The sequence below is a fragment of the Ovis aries genome, chromosome 4 (assembly GCF_016772045.2).
Source record: "Ovis aries strain OAR_USU_Benz2616 breed Rambouillet chromosome 4, ARS-UI_Ramb_v3.0, whole genome shotgun sequence".
Taxonomy (NCBI): domain Eukaryota; kingdom Metazoa; phylum Chordata; class Mammalia; order Artiodactyla; family Bovidae; genus Ovis; species Ovis aries.
This window is the reverse complement of record NC_056057.1, coordinates 117691547-117710089: the sequence shown is the minus strand read 5'-3', so window position 1 is coordinate 117710089 and position 18543 is coordinate 117691547. Positions and strand designations below refer to the sequence as shown.

Sequence of the window (18543 nt, the reverse complement as noted above, 5' to 3'; positions counted from 1 at the left end):
TGAACCGTTTCCTTCATGAAAGTTGGGGCAGGCTGTAAAGGGCACAAACCCACCCCAAGGGGGATCCTGATTAACCCTGATGACCCCTGACATCACCAGCCCTTCCGAAAACCATGGAACCCAGCAGTCCAGCCCTCTCATAACAAACCACTCAACCTGCATAGTGGGATAATGGTTAAGTTATAAATACTAGGGATCGCAATTAAATAATCAGTGCCTATGTGATCACTGGGGGTTTATCACATTCCCTTCCTTTCTACAGTTCTAGCCCCAAGACACTTTACTCAGGGGAACACCCGAGTCCTCCACCTTTCCTTTCCAAAACAATCAGACTTGGTAACAAGGACTTCATGATTATGTCACGTAGGATCCTGTTCTAAACGTTTGACATGCATGGACTCGAACTGGCCTTCCTTGGTGGCTCAGATGGTAAAGAATCCACCTGCAATGCAGGAGACCTGGGTTCGATCCCTGGGTTGGGAAGATCCCCTGGAGAAGTGAATGGCTACCCACTCCAGTATTCTTGCCTGGAGAATTCCATGGACAGAGGAGCCTGGCAGGCCTCAGCGCATGGAGTCAAAAAGAGTCGGGCACGACTGAGTGACTTTCACTTTCACAATACACCAATAAGAAAAATACCATAGATTTCCCCCTTAATTTTACAAATAAGGAAAGTAAAGTCCAAAAAGAGTTACGTGACTTTTTAAGGCTACACAACGACTAAATGGTGAGCAGCTGGCATTCATGCTCAGGTAGTCTGAGTCCAGGGCACGCATCACCCACCGTGACGCCCTGCCCACACCATGAACCATGAAACGACTGCCCAGCCCTCTGCCCGGCTATCACGCTGCGGGGTGGACACAGGATTGATTCTCTGTGTGGCACGTTCATAAACTGTGGCAGGAAGAGATCATGGCGACATCCTGCCAGCGTCTGTGAGTTTATTGGATAACTGGCCTGTTACTCAAGAGCTCAGCAATACCCACTTTTCCTGTGAAACCTTACGTACGAGTGAAATATTTTAAAAGCACAGCTGCTTTAGGGAGGAGATGAAGCTCTGCTGGCTGTGGCCCTGCCCCTCTTTGGTGGCTGCCATCACAAGCCCAGAACTCGGGAAGCAGAGACTGAGAACCCCAACAAATCCAAGCTGAAGCCTGAGGTCTGGCTGCTCTGATCCAGTGAAGGCAGATGCTCCCTGGCTGACACACTGAAATGATGCTCTTCCACGGAGACCACTGACCTTCCTGGCTGCACCCCATTTGCCCCAGGCTCCCAGAACCCTGGGTCTGCGGGCAGGGCTGGGTTCCACTCCCTCCTTTGAGGCTTCCCTCCATAGACTAGTGCCCATCTGCCCAGTGGCCTCTTTCCCTCCTCCGTGGGCACTGCTGTGTCCTGGACTAGCAGCCATGACCGTGCCCTGACAGCGAAGGGCTGGTGTGCTGGGTCCAGGACCAACCCCGCCCCCTGCCCTCACCCACCTGATGGCCTGAGAGAGAAAGGGAGGGAGTGGACCTGCAGGCTGGAGCCGCTGCCTCAGTGCTCTGCAGGGTGGGGGGCTGCCTGCAGGGGGCCAGGGTCCCTGGGTCCTCTCTCAGGTGCAGAGAGACGGGTGGAGTGTGTGTGAGGTGGCTTTTCACACGCACCATGGCCGTATAGAATCCACCTGCAATGCAGGAGCCGCAGACTTGATCCCTGGGTCAGGAAGAGCCCCTGGAGGAGGAAACAGCAACCCACTCCAGTATCCTTGCCTGGAGACTCCCATGAACGGAGGAGCCTGGTGGGCTACAATCCAGGGGGTCTCAAAGAGGTGGACAGGCCTGAGTGAGCAGCACACACATGCCTCTCTCCCTCTCTCCCTGAACCTGCACCAGGGTGCTGAGCCGGGAAACCATGTCACATTCTCTTCCCTTATGTAACGACGGCAGGAAACATGTTCCCGTGCGTCTTTGGGCCTTAAGTGTTCGGAGGCACTTTGACTGCCTAAGTCCAGTGGTCAGGGAGCCAACTATCCAGCCACGCGTCTGCTTGTTATCTGCTGCACTGTAATGGCCTGCACTCTGGCACTGTGCGGCAGATCAGGAAACACACAGGCTTATTAGCACGTCTTCAGAGGAAGGACTGGGACTACCTGCAGGTCCCTGATCACCCGATCGGAGTGCTGCCCGTGCCACAGACCGTGTTCTAAGCGGAGGGTCTGGTGTGATTCCTCTGCTGTTAAACAGCTCAGCGCAGGCTGATGTGGGCACAAGAGCCCCCCTCATGGAATACATTTGCATTCCAACCCTGTCTGGCCACAGCAAACGCAACTGCAAATCTTGATTTCGCATCATTGAGACTTCAGAAGTCTTGAATCAAAGTCCTACTGCAGCCTGAAGACAGCCCCTAGGGTCCGGCGGTGCCAGGCCAGGCTGGAGGTGGGCAGGAAAGTCAGGGTCACACCTGCAGACTTCTCTTCCTGTTCCAGCTCCATTCGAAGCGCCAGGGAGCTCTGACTGTATTATCACAAAAATGGACGCTGCAGGTAGCGAATGTGCCTCTAGCACTTTTGAACAGATTACAGAATCCAGGAAGAGCTTTTGTGTGTGTGTGTGTGTGTCAGAATCTGTGCATTTTCATTTGGGAACTTTAGTTTCCCTCTAATGACACAGAGTTCAAAAACACTCTGATTTGACTTTCTACCTGCCAGATGAAATGAGGATCACAGGACCACAGAAAAAGAAGCTGTGATCTTCTTCTCTCATTTAAATTGAGAATTAGGTAATGCAAATTTCTAATCAAGAAGCAACTTATCACGATGCTGTATTTATAGGAATCTCCTCTTCTTAAAGGCTTGCATTTCCCTAATGGGACTCCCTCCTCTGATAACCACAAAAAGAGAGGGAAAAAGTCAGCAGAAGCAGTTATATATAGAAAATGTATCTCGTGCATTTTTACTGAATGAAAGATTCTTTAAATTCTGCAGTGCTTTACAATTTTCAAGTTTCATACACATGATTTCACATGATCCTGTAGCAATCCCTTTTTAAAGTCCCCTCCCCTCTTTCCTCTCCCCAGTGGGTAACCACTGTTGTTCTCTATATCCGTGAGTCTGCTTTTGTTTGGGTGCTCACCGGTTCCTTGTATTTTTTAGATTGCACGTATAAGTGACAATATGCAGTATTTGTTTCTGTCTGACTTGTCCTCTGTGGTGTTGTAAGTCGTGTCTGACTCTTTTCAACCCCAGAGACTGCAGCACGCCAGGCTCCTGCATCCTTCACTAGCTCCCCAGGGTTTGCTCAAATTCACGTCCGCTGAGTCAGTATTGCGATCGAACCATCTCATCCTCTGCTGCCCCCTTCTCCTTTTGCCTTCCATCTTTCCCAGCATCAGGGTCTTTCCTAATGAGTCAACTCTTCCCCTCAGGTAGCCAAAGAATTAGACTTCCTTTTAACTCACACTTATTTTTAAACTCAGACAAAGTATTACTAATGCGAACTATCACACATCTTAAGCAGGTCTTACGAAAGTAACTCCTACTGTTTCCCTAATAACTGTTTTGTCTTCTCAGCTGTGGTCTTAAGTGGGGCCATCAGGCAGAAACTGCTCAGAATCAAACAACGGATGAAAATCTGAAGAGAAAAGAAGCCATTTGTAGCCACTTGTAAGCAGCCACATAGGAGGTTCAGAGTTCTAATTTCAGAACTCCTTTAATTTCGGGGTAAAAAAAAAAGGTCTGGAGAACTGGGTTAAGGGCACTGTGCTTATTCAAACAGACGTGAGCAGAGATAGGGTCAGGCAGGATGCCAGTCCCGCAGGCATTCCTGCAACAAAGGCATGCTGAGCACGTTGCCCATGACAGATACTATACCAGGCACCTAGACACACCACAGAATAAGACAGCAAGAGACCCTGACACTAGTCAGGTGATATTCTAAGTGTGTGTGTGTGGGGGGGGGGTGGCAGAGAGACAAAAATAAAACAGGCATGATAAGAAAATTATGACCACATATTGGAAGGTGATAAATGGCATGGGAAAAGAAGGGCAAAGCAGGGCAGGGTGGGGAAGAGCAGGAGAGCTGGTGGGGGGGGGGGGAGGGGCTGCAGGGCAGGGTGGGGAAGAGCAGGAGGTCTGGTGGGCGGGCTGCAGGGCAGGGTGGGGAAGAGCAGGAGGTCTGGTGGGGGTGCTGCAGGGCAGGGTGGGGAAGAGCAGGAGGGCTGGGGGGGCTGCAGGGCAGGGTGGGGAAGAGCAGGAGAGCTGGTGGTGGTGGGGCCTGCAACTCTAAGCAGGATGGCAGCGTGGAAGCCTGAGAGAGTGATGGGGAAGCAGAGATGTGAAGGGCAGGAAGGAAGGATGTTCAAGCAGAGGGAACAGACCACTCATGGCTTCTGGCCACGACAGGGACCTTGACGTTTACCGAGAGAAGCGCGGAGCTACACGGGCAGCTCTGACCTGGGGCAGGGTCACCCCCTGGAGCGATGTTCTGCAGTGAGTTCAGGACACGGGGAAATGGACTGTCCGTGTGGTCAGGATGGATCTGAGAGGGGAAAGAGAAAGGGAAGCTTGGAGGGTGGTGTGAAAACTTCTGCAGAGTCCATCCAAGTAGGAAAATGGCTCTCAAGTGTGTGTAAGAGGGAGTGACAGATAGCGGAGGGGCCAGAAACGACCCCGCAAGTGCGCCTCTATTTCAGAGACACCGTGATGAAGCCCAGAAGTCGAGAACAGGACTGTTTCCCCTATGGCTATGATGAAATAAAAGGAGCGCTGGAGCAGGAGAAGCAGGATCAAAGATCACGGGGAGACAGGACGTTAGGATTCTGCTCAGGTGCGCTCCGGGCACCTGGGGAGACAAAAGCTTCTGGTTGATATGATCTCCTCGGAGCTGCAGGACAGCCGTGAGGAAGGGTATCAATGATTGTGTGTCCAGTAAGGCCAGCGCCTGACAAGGAAACCAGACATCCCTGCTCATCACAGCCAGCTCCCGTTTCCATAGAAACAGTGCCCCATCTTTGACAGCATCTCCCCTCTCCCTGTAACAGATAACCAGTCATTTAGGGGCTCACTTTTCTGTCCATTCAGACGAATGAAAAATCTAGGGAAAAGGAAGAGAAACTGGTGACACCTTTCTACACGTAAAATAAAGCACCTGCCTGGACAGGCACTGGGGAAGAAAGAGCATCGGCTAGATCTGGGCGTGTCTGATGACATCACCTCTCATTTAGATGAAGACATGTCCTCTTTCCTGGTGGCTCAGGTAGTCAAGAATCCGCCTGCACTGCAGGAGATGCAGGTTCAATCTTTGGGTTGGGAAGAGCCCCTGGAGAAGGACATGGCAACCGACTCCAGTATTCTTGCCTGGGACATCCCATGGGCTGAGGAGCCTGGTGGGCTATAGTCCATGGGGTTGCAAAGAGTTGGACATGACTGAGCAACTTACACTACACACACATGTCCTCTTTAATCCTACACTGTAAATATAGATTCCGTGTAAAACGGATTCCAAAATCCACATGACATGAAGAGCACAACACAGACCCGAAGCATCCAGGCTTCCCTATGAGAACCTCAGAGTCTCTTCATTTCTGACCTGAAGGGTCAGAAGCCCAGAAGGCTCATTTGTAAGGCTGAGCCTTCGCAACATCCAGAAGGCTGTTTGCGTCCATCATTACTATCTAGGAACCTGTATGACTCCTGTTTCCCAGTCTCTCCCTTGCTCCTTCCATGAACGCCCACACTTGTCTCTTCTCACCCTTTCCCCTTCACCCAACAAGCATGCTCCCAAGAGACAGGAAATGAGGGAAGTGGTTAAAACTCATCACCCCAGCATCAGTTGCCCTCCCAGGGAAATTTCCATTTCTGTCTCTTTGGGAACTGGAAAGTCTTAAGCACGATGCAGGAATGTAGAATGAAGCTTCCCATGGAGGTTGAGAAAGTGCCAGATTTACCCACAGACGAGGAAGCAATCAAGGTCCGGAAAGAGTGCCCAGTGGCTGATCCACAGGAACACGTATCCCGCTGTGTCCATCAGCTCAGGCCAGGTGACACTATCCGGATGTAATCTAGGTGGTTTACAAACCTACCTTTCTATCTTTCCCGCTGAACTGCCTCTACCTGAAATACTGCCAGCATCCTTATCAGAAGGAAGGAGAGCAGGGCAAACCACGGGCAGGCTCACAAAGCATCCACTTAGGAGAGCTAGTCTCACTTCCGGTCCATTCCACCTGCCAAGGTCAACCACGTGACCACACACGACGCTAAGAGGGAGGGCACAAGCCCACGGGTGCCCGTGAGACCCGCAGTAACGTGCAGAGCAGCAGTGACCCTGCGCCAAACCATGCCAACACTCAACGTGAGGTCCAGTTTGGCAACTCAGCCCAACTTGACTTCCGGCTCCGTTTCTCCACGTGCCACGCCCATGCATCCCTCTAGCGAACTAACCACAGCCCCCATGTAAGTTTCAGCGGAGCCTCTGTCCCCTCAAAGCGCTATTCTCAGCAGCAATGCACTCTGGTGTGGACTTGTGAACAGATGGGTTCACTCTGGACTCAAAGAGTTTCACCTGCAGCACACTGCCTCCAAACCTGCCATGGAGAACGGACACACGTTTGCAAGCCGGAAAAGATGGAATGGACTTAACGACAAAGAAGACTTAGAAGTTCGCCTGGGAAAGGAGGTGGGTATTCTACTAATATAAGGCAGCCAAGTGTTCCAGGAAACGGCAACCGTCCCCTCTGTGAATATTCCCAAGACGATGTGGCAAGGTAGGCAGGGATGAAAGTCTAATCTTAGGGCAGAGCGAGCGCCCACTTGTCTCCATTGGCCTCAGATGCCGGAAGGCAGCGGTCCATCCGCAGGGTGGTGGAGATGCTGAGCAGGGATGCGCAGAAGCCACAAAAAGCCCAGAGCCAGCCCCCCATGTTCAGGGCTTGGAGCCATTCACTCAAGGCTGGTGGGGTTTCACTACCTCGTGGGGTTACAACCAGCTTGCAACTCTTAAGAGCTTTCACAAACTGATGAGATAATGTCATCTCTCAGGACTTTCAAAGAGATTTCTTATTTTTACTTTTGAATTTTAAATTGCTGGATGGCATACTGCCTGAAGCATAGGAATACGGTTTAGGCAATTAAATATTTGGGGGGAAATGGTTAGGGAGCCTGGAGGCCTGTGATCTTCTCATGCATTTCTCCACCTCTAGTTTCTGCTTTATCCACCCCCTCTTCACTTGTATTGCATAAAACCTCTTTATTCCTGTTCCTGTTCTTCAATGCTCCCTTCTTCCAGTCCTGGTCCACTTCTGGCTGATGCCATCTTACAACATACTAGGTGCACAATACAGAAAATAGAAGGGATATAAACAGTCATATAAATATATTACAGACGATATAACAAAGAGACCGTTGCTGTACAAAACAGCTGTATTAATTCCAGTAGTTCTGTCTTTAAACTAAATCTTCCCAAACAGTAAACAATAAGAGACAGAAGGACTCATTGGTCTTCTCAATTCCAAACTGGGGAACATGCCAGGAAAACCTGCTCCACATTTTTTTTTTTAAACAGAGGCATATTAAAAGTGACCCCAAATCATCTAAGGTAAAAGCTGATAACAAATAAAATCTGAACATTAGAGAAAGTTAAGATTTTATTTTGACAGTGACTGTGATGCCCTGGAAAATCTTGAAGTTCCTTTTTAATTAAAAACTAGGTGGAGGCATGTTTTGGTTTGGTTTGTTTTTAATGTCCATTGGGCATGGTATGCGTAGGATTTTACTGCGTTCTAAAGGCCTTCAAGCTGTTTATCTACATACCACAGGAGTGAGTTAAAGTCAGGTTTGTTTATTTTAAAGGGAACGACTGTTCCAGCACCTGAGAACCATTCCCGTGGCAACAGGAGTCTGCCCCTTTCCTGCATGCAGGCAAGATTCCAGTCCCTGCCAGGTGCCAGGCCATAGTGCCCACTGCTGTCGACCGAGATGTCCCGACTCTGGGAAGCACGATGCTCACCGCCTGGATGTCTACCATCTGGACCTCACAGGCCGTCCTGGCTTCTGACTCCCGGTAAAGACACCCATATATGCTCCAAGATTATGGGACAAAACCGAGCATCTCCTGTGCTTCCAGTGGATCTGGATGCTGTTAGGAAACACAGAAAGCACTGTGTGGAGGAAAACAGAGTAAAACCACGGGGGAAACCCATCCAGGGCAAAAGTCTCATACTACTGTGGGGAAACTGTTATTTCCTTTGGCAATTAGCATATCCATTTAGAATCAAAATAATTTAGACTGTTAAGATTTCATAACGTTCATATGTTTAAAATCCAGTAATATAATTAAGTTAATTTTTCCACTCAATTACAGTACCATAGAGGATACTGAGAAGGACACAGGAGAGAAGGAAAGACTGAGTTTCTCTGAGGTCCAGAGAATACAAGTGATTTACAGAATATTATTCACAGAACTATCTACAGTCTTCTCATTTGTAAGATGAGATGTTATCCAATTTTTAAGTATTTTATTTTAGATAATTTCAAGATGCAGATCCTTCTATAGATAAGTGTTCCAAAGGTCGTTAACCAGAAAGGCTGAGTGCTTTTCTTTCTGTACTTGTAAATAAAATCAAATGGATGTGTTTAAAATGAAGCAAAGCATAGCATGGCATATGAGTACTGACTTCCCTTAACACTATATTTATTAGGGAGAATTTAATTTTGAAAGGATTACTGCACGTATTATTTTATAGGCAACACTCCATGAAAGGGATCACTACTGTATATTGCGAAGAAGCATTCCATATGTGCTTGATGAATGCATTGTTACCATCAGAGTAATTAAAAGGAACAGGGTTATATACAATCAGCTTGTACATCTTACTCAGCAACTCCTGCCAGTTGCTTCCAAAAATTAAACTCATTAATCATTCTGATTCCAAAGGAGGAGAAGCTTGGAGTATGAAATAAAAAGCTCTATTTTTATGAAGAAAAAATGTCCAAAGTCAACATCTAGAGCAATTCCTGTCTACAGAGTGATACTAGAATATTAATCTCATGTGGGAAAACCAGCTGATTCCATTGTCAAAAATATAAATTGATACTATGTTATCTAATCCTCCAGACCTCCTCATATCTACAGGTAACATATACAAGTAAATTACTTAAAAGTGTGCACTAGCAGGAATAAAAGGACGCACACCATATGAAGTAGGCTGCCGTGCCCACTTCAAAAGATCTTAGTGCTACACAGAACTCAGTTCCACCAAGAAGGCAGAATGCTCATTTTTCACAAACAGATCCGGCCTTAAGCAAAGACATACTTTTTTGGCCGACTCCACAGAGCAAAGGCTTGTTAACACGTTGAAATTTATTTGTGATAATTCACAGTGGACAATTGACTCATCCAAATGAAAAAAACATCAGGCTTACCCTGACTAATTTTTCAAGCCAACAGATTCGCTCTTTGTTAGGGTTCTCCCCAGGCCAAGGTAACAAGGAAGGTGGAATGAGATATACCCAGTGGTGCTTTAAAAAACACAACGTGCAGTGCAGAGGCAAGAGTTTTGATGCTATATTTGGCTTCACCCATCAGTCAGCTAGCACTGAATCGTTGTTTATATCACCATTCGTACTTCCTTGTAACAGACAATTTCCCAATGATGACTCTGCTCTGCACTGAGACAATAGGCAAAATTTTGCATAATTTTGTGATAGCTACTTTACCAAAACATTCACAGAGAGACTGCTTTAGATAGTAAACACATGAAATTAAAAGATGCTTGCTCCTTGGAAGAAAAGTTGTGACCAAATTAGGCAGCATATTAAAAAGCAGAGACATTACTTTGCCAACAAAGGTCCATCTAGTCAAAGCTATAGTTTTTCTAGGAGTCACGTATGGATGGGAGAGCTGGACTATAAAGAAAGCTAAATGCTGAAGAATTGATGCTTTTGAACTGTGGTGTTGGAGAAGACTCTTGAGAATCCCTTGGACTGCAAGGAGATCCAGTCAGGCCATCCTAAAGGAAATCAGTCCTGAATATTCATAGGAAGGACTGATGTTGAAGCTGAAACTCCAATACTTTGACCACCTGATGTGAAGAACTGACTCATCAGAAAAGACCCTGAGGCTGGGAAAGATTGAAGGCAGTAGGAGAAGGGGACGACAGAGGATGAGATGGCTGGATGGCATCACCGACTCAATGGACATGAGTCTGAGTAAGCTCTGGGAGTTGGTGATAGACAAGGAGGCCTGGCGTGCTGCAGTCCATGGGGTCACAAAAAGTCGGACACGACTGAGACCGAACTGAACTGACTGATTGTGTGTTTGACATTCTTCTGAAATGCAGAAAAGAGACTTTGCAGGAGGACAGCTGTTGTAGGGTACTATGATACAGTGTTCAGTTCAGTCCAGTCTCTCAGTCGTGTCCGACTCTTTCCGACCCCGTGAATCGCAGCACGCCAGGCCTCCCTGTTCATCACCAACAGTGTTACACAGCATTAACCCAGAAGGGCACCTCAAAGCTTATCTAGTGAAGTATTGCATATTACAAGAAAGAAATCAAGACCCTGGGAGAAATGTAACTGTACAAGCTTATGTATATTGTATGCCATACTCGAGGGTGGAAGAAACAGTAGCACCAGAAGGGGGAATAAAGAGGTTAGGCAGAGTCATTTAGAATGATGAGAGGTAAAGAGAGGGAAGCGGTGGCTCAGCGGTAAAGAGTCCGCCTGCCAGTGCAGGAGACACGGAGATGTGAGTTCCATCCCCGGGTCGGGAAGATCCCCTGGAGAAGGAAATGGTGACCCACTCCAGTAATCTTGCCCATAAAATCTCATGGATGGACTGGAGGAGGCTGGTGCACTACAATCCATGGGGTCACAAGAGTTGGACATGACTAAGCTACTAAACAGCCACACGGAAAAGAGAGGGAAGTGACAAAGTCAGGGGTATAGTTTACATGGATGTCTTGTCACCACTACCGAAACTGATCTGTGGAGCAAAAGGTGGGAGAAGAGATGAACATGGGGACCGCCAAGGTCCTTCCAATCCTACAGTCCTCCAATTCTGCAAAATAGAAAAGCAAATACTCTTCAGAAGAGATACTAGGAGGTGTATACCAGAGGAATTAAGCTACCTCGGCCATCTGCTATTACAGAAGCTATGAAATATACTCAGCTCCCTTTATCTTCATTTTAATTTTCCCAATATTTAGTTTATCTTAAGAAGAAAGCATGGCAGGGAAAGAATAGAATAGTGGAGACCAAAACCTTGGTGCATAGGTTCTCCCAACCCCCTACATGAGGGAGAGGAGGGGAAAAAAGGACTTACTGAAGAATACAACGGTCAGAGAGAGAGAGGACATGAATTCATGTGGCATCATGAAAGACACATAACACAGAAGTCTGAAGTGTAGGGCGGCGGTGATCAGGAGCAGAGAGGTGACAACAAGGACTAAGGCCACTGCATCCAGTAGTTAAGAGGACACTGAAGACATTTTCTGCGCAGTTTGCTGCAGTGAGGACAGTAAGAATGTGAGTGTGCCACCAACCTAAGTAAGGAAAAAGGAATCCTTGTAATGAATTAGTGAATCCACTTTAGGTCACCTGATAGAGAATTTGAAAGCTCCAAGCAACACTGTGACATCCCATAACTCTTCTACAGATGAGTTACACTAAGCATTATCGAATTCGACATGAAAATAATGAGATCAAGCTGGTGGCTGAAACGTTTAACCTTTTCCTCAATATGTTAGGAAGATAATACGAGGTTTCAAATACATTTGAAATTGCAGACGAAAGTCAGAAGGTATACACATGTTTCTGTGGGATCAAGTTGCTTGAAAAGTTAAAGTTGATAAACACCAAGGAGAAATGAACAGGATGTTGACAGCATATCAGTGAAAAGTCAAGGTGGAGAGGAAGAGGGCTGGAGGTTTCAGACAAACAGGAGGATGAACTGCATCAGAAGCAAGACATCAGAAGCATGACATCAGAAGCTAGACAGCAGTGACATCATAAGAGAGACTGAGTGAGCAACGATTTTTGCTCAGTCTCTGTTTTGGCCAAATTGCTGTTTTAACATCCTGTCATCATACTTGTACTGTTAGGAAATCATGTGTCATCAAAAATGAAGGATATAGGAACATGCTGATCTGGCCCCGACAAGCCTACTGCCCTGACAGCCACCCATGGCCTTCAGAGTCCTTTAAGAAATCAAAAGGAAACGCTCAAGCCAGGGCACAACAAGGTTCAGTATTTTTAAATTAATTGAAGTTAATTCCTATCAGAAGTTACTAAACTCCATTAAAAGTCACTTCCAGCAGCAGTCCCTTTAAGAGTCAACTAATTTTTAGCCTATGAAATGAATTTTAAATCAAAATAGCTCTTGATTCCACAGAGGGGGTCTCCCAAGTCATTGACTTTAAATAAATATAAGATTGATGAGGAAACTCTGGTAGAAAAGCACTCAGGGTTTCTTTCTTCTTCAAAGTTAAACTTCACACCTTAAAACTGGCCCATCCCAGACAGACTTTTACACAGCGGAGAGGTCCCTACACGTAGTTGGTGCACACAGGAAATGCACTCCTAGTCACTAACCATGCAACTGCAGCATTTGACTTCTCTCTTCCAGACCTGGTAACTACCGTCAACTTTATTTTGTAAAGAACTGTTCGTTCTCAATCCTATTCAGACACGTGTGTATACACACAGACACAGATCAAGAGCTACATTTCATTTCCTCATTTCTAGATGGCAGGACAATGAGACACAGAGCTCGCTGGATTTTAAAGGTAACGCTGTTTACCATCATGTGAGTGACCGAGGTGGGAAAGCTGTTTCTGTTCCACGGAACAGACAAGCCACGGAAGAGCTAGGGGCTAATAGAGAGGATGCTTCAGAACCTTGGACAGCAACCAGCATGCCCTGGGGATGCCAAGACACACAGAGTAATACGCAATGTATTCTTAATCAGTTGTACACCTAAAGGGTTAAATGTAGGTAGCAGGGTGATTACTCAAGATTCTGTAATCTTAACAAGGGCTAATATCAGAAAAGTAGTTTTTATACCTACTTTCTTTAACTAGTACTAACTCATAGCAAATGGCATTCCCTGTGACTGGAGGGGAATGACTCTGTTTAATGTGTACTCCTACGTAGTATATTTTTAGATATAGTTTTTCCGATCCTGAATACTTTTTCTGAGAAAAGCACATAAAATTTTTCAAGAAATTGATGCTACATTTACTCACGTGTCATTTTTTAATAATACATTTTAAACACGATATATATATATATATATATTTCATAAGGATACTGCATACACTATATTTATACCTACTTTTTCACACACAGACATACCCACACCCTTTGTTTTTCATTTTCCATGAAATAAAAGACATTAATATCAGGAGTTAATGAATTTAAAGTAGATATACTCTTCAGAGTCATCTCAGCAGAAACCATTTGAATATGTTAAATTAATAATTTGCTCCTCAGTTCAACCCTTTCGCTTATCTGAGGAACAGTTCTAGACATATGTCAAAGTGAAAGAAGGAATACATGCTCAAAGCTAAGATGAGGGGGAAATGGGCGGAAACCGTCTACAACAAAAGTCAGAAACTCTCCCCTCTCCACTCCCCTAGCGACACCTAGAGCGCGTTGGAGGAAACTGCTCATGGTTCTCACTTCAAGCATAACAAATCCCAACAGATTTAAGACAAACGATTTAAGGCAAAAAGCGCATCACTTTTGTCTGCATTGCAGCTCAGTGGTCTTCCCCAAGATCTCTGGAGTTTATATCCTCCATAACTTTTCAACTTCCCCAATGAAACCCCTCCTTAAAGATTCTGGTCCCTTGAATCTGAGAATTCACACATTTCCCTTAGGACCTGACCCGCTGGAGTGAGGGCCATCTCTCTGATAGGTCTTAGTGTAACCAGGGGGGGTCTGGAAATAAACCAAAATAAGAAAATCTCATGCAAGCTCTAATACAGGGTGTGTGTGTGTGTGTGTGTGTGTGTGTAACCACGTCTCCCACAATCTTATTCCACCTCTCCAGATCCTCCATTCACAAAACAAAACAACCAGTGACCCAAGGCAGGACACGTTGAATGACCACAGCCTCCTGCTCAGGGCAGAGACAGGAACTGCCCTGGGTCTGTCAGGGGAGGCCATCTGCCAGGTTTGTGAGAGGACCTGCATCCAGGTACCCCCCACAGGGAGGGGGACACTCAAAGCTACACACAGTGAACTCTTGGACCCAACACACGCAGCGGAGCTGGACCAGTTGAGCCAGTCCTGTCTGCCTGTCTGAGAGCTTGTCTGGGATTTTTTCTTTTTTTTTCCTGGGAACACAAGGTATCTGAAGCATCACTTGGCCCTCCCTGGCTCTCTGAATAGCTGAGAGAGATCAACAGAGGTGGTCGAACTCATCCATCTCTGGCAGCCTGTGGGTGTCCTGCCTGAGTCATCGGTTACTAAGGTGATATGCAAATCCAACCTTTGAAACCCCCAGCTACCGGCCCGGAGAAGAGTAGAAAACGTGCTCCTGGAGAAGTTTTCCCACTAACACGGCCCAAGGTTGTAGCTAGTCCACGGCTAAGTGTGGGGACAGGCAGGGCCTGACTCGCACCAGCAAAAACTGTGCTGGGCCTGGGTCAGAGGGCTGGGCCTCGGAGGCAAGCGCTTTTATTTCATGGTTGGGGAAAGAGGATCACCACCAGCCCCACCACCAGTGGGGGCGGGGGGGGGGCGGTTAGGGGAGGGGTTGGAGAGTGGAGAAGCGACAGCCTGGGAGGCAAGGACTCCGGTGACAGGTGGGAGGGGGCGGAAAGGAGCCTGGGACAGCCTCTTCCTAGAGTCTTAAAGCAGACAAAAGAAAACGGAAAGAAAGAACAGAGAAACCAACTCGTAAGCACACACAGATCGAATTCTCTCCTTAGGATCCATAGCAGCGTGCGGGTAACAGCAGGCGTCCCCAGGGCCGCCGGGAACCCTCAGCCAGTTCCACACCCCAGCAGCGCAGCTCCGCCAACGCTGCCCTCAAAGCCACCAACTCTTGGCCCGCCGCCGCTGCAGACCGGGACCCGCTCCAGGACGGCGGTGACCGAGATCCGCGCAAGGAGTGGTTTTGTGGGCGCGCTTCCGGGAGGAGTGGGGGAGGGGAGGGCGCCCCGAGACCCTCGCAGGCGCCGCGCGGGCGCGTCTCCCCCGGGCTCGCCTGCAGCCCCGCGTCTCCCCCCACCCCCACCCCACCCCCAAGATGCTCTTACGTCCTCGTCGTCACAGTCGCTCCGCGCCTGGTACTGGAACCGGGGCCGGCCACCCGCGCCACCGCCGCCGCCGCGCTCCCGGGGCGCCGCCGCGGGCGCCTGGGCTCCGAGGGGCTTGGGCCCCGCGCCGTCCTCCTCCGGCCCCTGGCCGCCCAGGAGGCGGCTCGCCTCCGGGGGCGCCGGGAAGGACCGCGAGGTGTTGATCTTGCCGGTGAACCTCTGGTACAGCGAAGCCATCGGTCCCCGCGCGCTCTCGCTCGCTGTCTTTGGGGCGTTTCTGTATCGGCTTTCTCCCTCTGGGGCTCCCGCTCCCCACGCCCTCCGGGGGGAAAAGGGGAGGAAGAAGAAGGGGAGGCGGCGGCGGAGGAAAGGACGGCGGCAGCGCGCCGCTCCTCCCGCGCGCCACTCTCGAGTCGCCGCCGAGCGACCGCCTGGCTCAGCCTCCTCCGCCCCCTCCCCGGCGGCTGGGCCGAGCCGGGGTCTGGCGGTGTGTTCTCGTTCCCGTTGCTTTTCTGTTTTCAACTCCTCGGCACGGCCGCGTACGGCCTAATCAAAGCCATTGAAGGGAAGAAAAACAACAGAAAACCATAAAGGGAGGGAAAATGCCTAGGCCCTGGAATTTGGCACCACCTAGAGCCCGGCGAGCATCCGGAGCGCATCTCCTCGCTCCCCCCGCCCCGGGTCCCCGCGCAGCTCCTCCTCCCCGCCTTCTCCCCACGCGGCCCTTCACCCCCGGGAGCGGCGCCCGGGGGTCCCGGGGCTGGCAGCGAGGAGGCCGCGGGGCCACGCAGCTCGTGGGTGCAGGGGCGCGCTGGGGGGCTCCTGGCCACAGGGAGAGCGCACCCCGCCGTCTTCCGGGAGAGCGCAGCGAGAGAAGAGGCCCGCGACGGGGAGGGGGCGTCGGGGGCACGGAGGCAGGGGGTGGCACCCTAGATGCAGGTGCTAGGTTTCGCGCGGGGCTGCGCTCCGCGTCCACGCGCTCGCATCGCTGGCGGCTGCAACCCCGGCGCCCTGAGGGGCTCTCTCCCTCGTGTTTTCCTCGCAGCTTTTCCTGCCTAACGTGAAACGACAACAGCCGAGACCCCTGGAGGTCGGGGGTGCGCACGGGGGGAGGGATGGAGAGCAAACCGCGGGGCTGCAAGGGAGGGGGCTCGGGGTCGCGGCCTCCGATGGGCCCCCTTCCTTCCCAAACCAAGCTCTGCTCCAAAAACAGGTCTCAAGAAGAGAAGGGAAAGGTCAGGGAAGGCAGGCAAGGGCCGACCGGGGTGCAGTGGGGCGCGGTGGCGGGGAGGGGTGTTTTCGGAGCAACTCAGCTCCGCGCTCCTCTCGGCACACCCCCACTCATTTGTGTGTATCGAGAACTTCATTTTCGTTTTCGATAAACGCGTAAACGCCAACGGAGGCTAAAGCATTTGGTGATGCCTGCAACTTTTCCGAAGCCTGCTCTGCGCCCGCCCCCAGCCCCTGGACTGAGAGGAAGTGGGGAGCCCCGGGTGTGTTAGGGGGCGACACCTACTGGGGCGCTCGGGTCTGGGTGCCCATTCGCTCTTCCTCTGCAGTAAAACGTGCTCCAGCGCCCCTGTGTGGAAAGACACCCACTGCGCCTGGGCGCTGGGCTCCGGCTCAGACCGCAGGCGGGCGTCTGGTTTGTCCCCTGCCTTTCGGGGTGGATTCCTCCCTCCTGTCCTGCTGGAGTCCGCGCCATCGTCCTGCCTGAGGATCTATGCCTCTCCCTGCTGGTCTCGTCCCCCTCCTCCAACCCCTGATCTTCCACGCGCAGTCCTTTCCCCCTTGTTGGCAGCCCTTGGGCTGGGATGGATCGTCGTGTCCTGAGCGGACTAGGACCCCACACTCCAGACCAGCTCGCACCTGTCCCGGCGCTTCCCCGGTCCTTCCACTCCACGTGGATGTGGGCATCTTCACCTTCACCTTCCAGCCGGACTCCCGCTCTGCCATGGTTTCCGTGACCACTTGAGAAAATGGCCAGGCCTGGGCCACTCTGCGGCCCCCACTGCAGGCTGCCAGCGCTTGGGTCTGAGTCCAAGGCCACCTCCTGGCACCATTGTCCAAACGCAGAAATCCCAGAGGGAAAGAGACCTTGCTGTCCCTTGTCCTAAAAAACTGCTGCCTCCTCTGGTGACCCAAGGACAAAAGAGCAGATAAAACCAAGGAGGGTTTTGGAATGCAGGAATGGAAAAAGCAGACCCTTATCCTCCTTCCCTCCCCTATGTTGTAACTATTAATGAAACAGTATAATGTGTCTCCCCTCCTACCCCATAGGGAGGAGGTATTTGCCCTACTCTTCCCAGACCCCCAACCTAGTATACATGCCTCATCCAATGAGCAAATGCCTCGCAAGACCCCTATGCCACTCCTTGTGCCCTGGGTATCAAAGTGGACCAAGGACCCCTGTTTATCGTCAGCTCTCCTTTGAGCTGGCCCACTGTTCTAACAGCGTCTCCTTCTCTCATAAACTTTATTTCCCTCTCGTTCTGTCTCATGTCTGGAAATTCTTTTCCAACCCAAGCCCGGACCAGGACACCTCCTTCAGTGTCCTTAACTTGGGTGGAGACACTGGAAGTCTGCTGGGAGAGGACCCCTTCCTATCTCTCCCAATCTCTCAACCTAGCAAGTAGTCTTGTTTTAATTAAAATGTATACCACAGCTATCCGCTGTTTAATCCTCTGTGGTTTCCTTCCACTAAGAAACAGAAGTGCGTCATAACATAGTCCAAAAACATGCTTCCTTTCCAGAAACCATAAAGACAAGTAGAATCAGAATCTGGACAGCCAGGGGCCCCCCGCACTGCCAAAAGGCGGGTGTGCCTCCCACGGATCTGGGGTGCCAGAGCATCCTGCCCCAGCTGCCTTTGAAGACAGAGGCCACAATTACAAGAACCACCCAGCTAAGCCTTAAGAGTCGTCACATTCAGATAAATAGGAAATCTTGCTTTCATCCCCCCTCCCCCGCCCAGCTGTGCTTCAGATCCATGAAGCTGCTTTCCCAAATCAACCTGAGAGCCCCCCCACTGCTGCTCACAGAAGCATCTAGATCTGACACCTCACTAAATATAGAGGCTGCGAGGGTCCCACTGGTGTAGTACATATGCATATATATAGTTATGAAATGTCCATGTCTATATTTACACGAATTATAAGAAGAAGCATGATGGATATTTCTTGTAGCAATATAGTTCACACAAGATATTTAAATGGAAATAGTTTAGCTATCACACACTTTATAGATGTGTGTGTATCAAGGAGAATAGATTGAAAGGGAGATAAGAAGACATGCAGGGTCTGTCAC

The 18543-nt window shown here is 49.7% G+C and overlaps 1 protein-coding gene across 2 annotated transcripts in view; it reads right to left on the bottom strand.

Annotated features, from left to right (window-relative positions):
- Nucleotides 1-18543, bottom strand: part of DPP6 (dipeptidyl peptidase like 6) — a 980810-nt gene that overhangs the window by 789247 nt on the left and 173020 nt on the right. Inside the window, exon 1 of one of the 2 annotated variants that reach the window (XM_027969054.3) lies at nucleotides 15238-15516. The exons of the other annotated variant lie outside the window; for it this stretch is intronic. Within the exon in view, the coding sequence (XP_027824855.2) occupies nucleotides 15238-15474 (237 nt within the window). The 5' untranslated portion in view covers nucleotides 15475-15516. Of the gene's footprint in view, nucleotides 1-15237; nucleotides 15517-18543 lie in introns of those variants that run through there. 2 annotated transcript variants of the gene reach the window in all.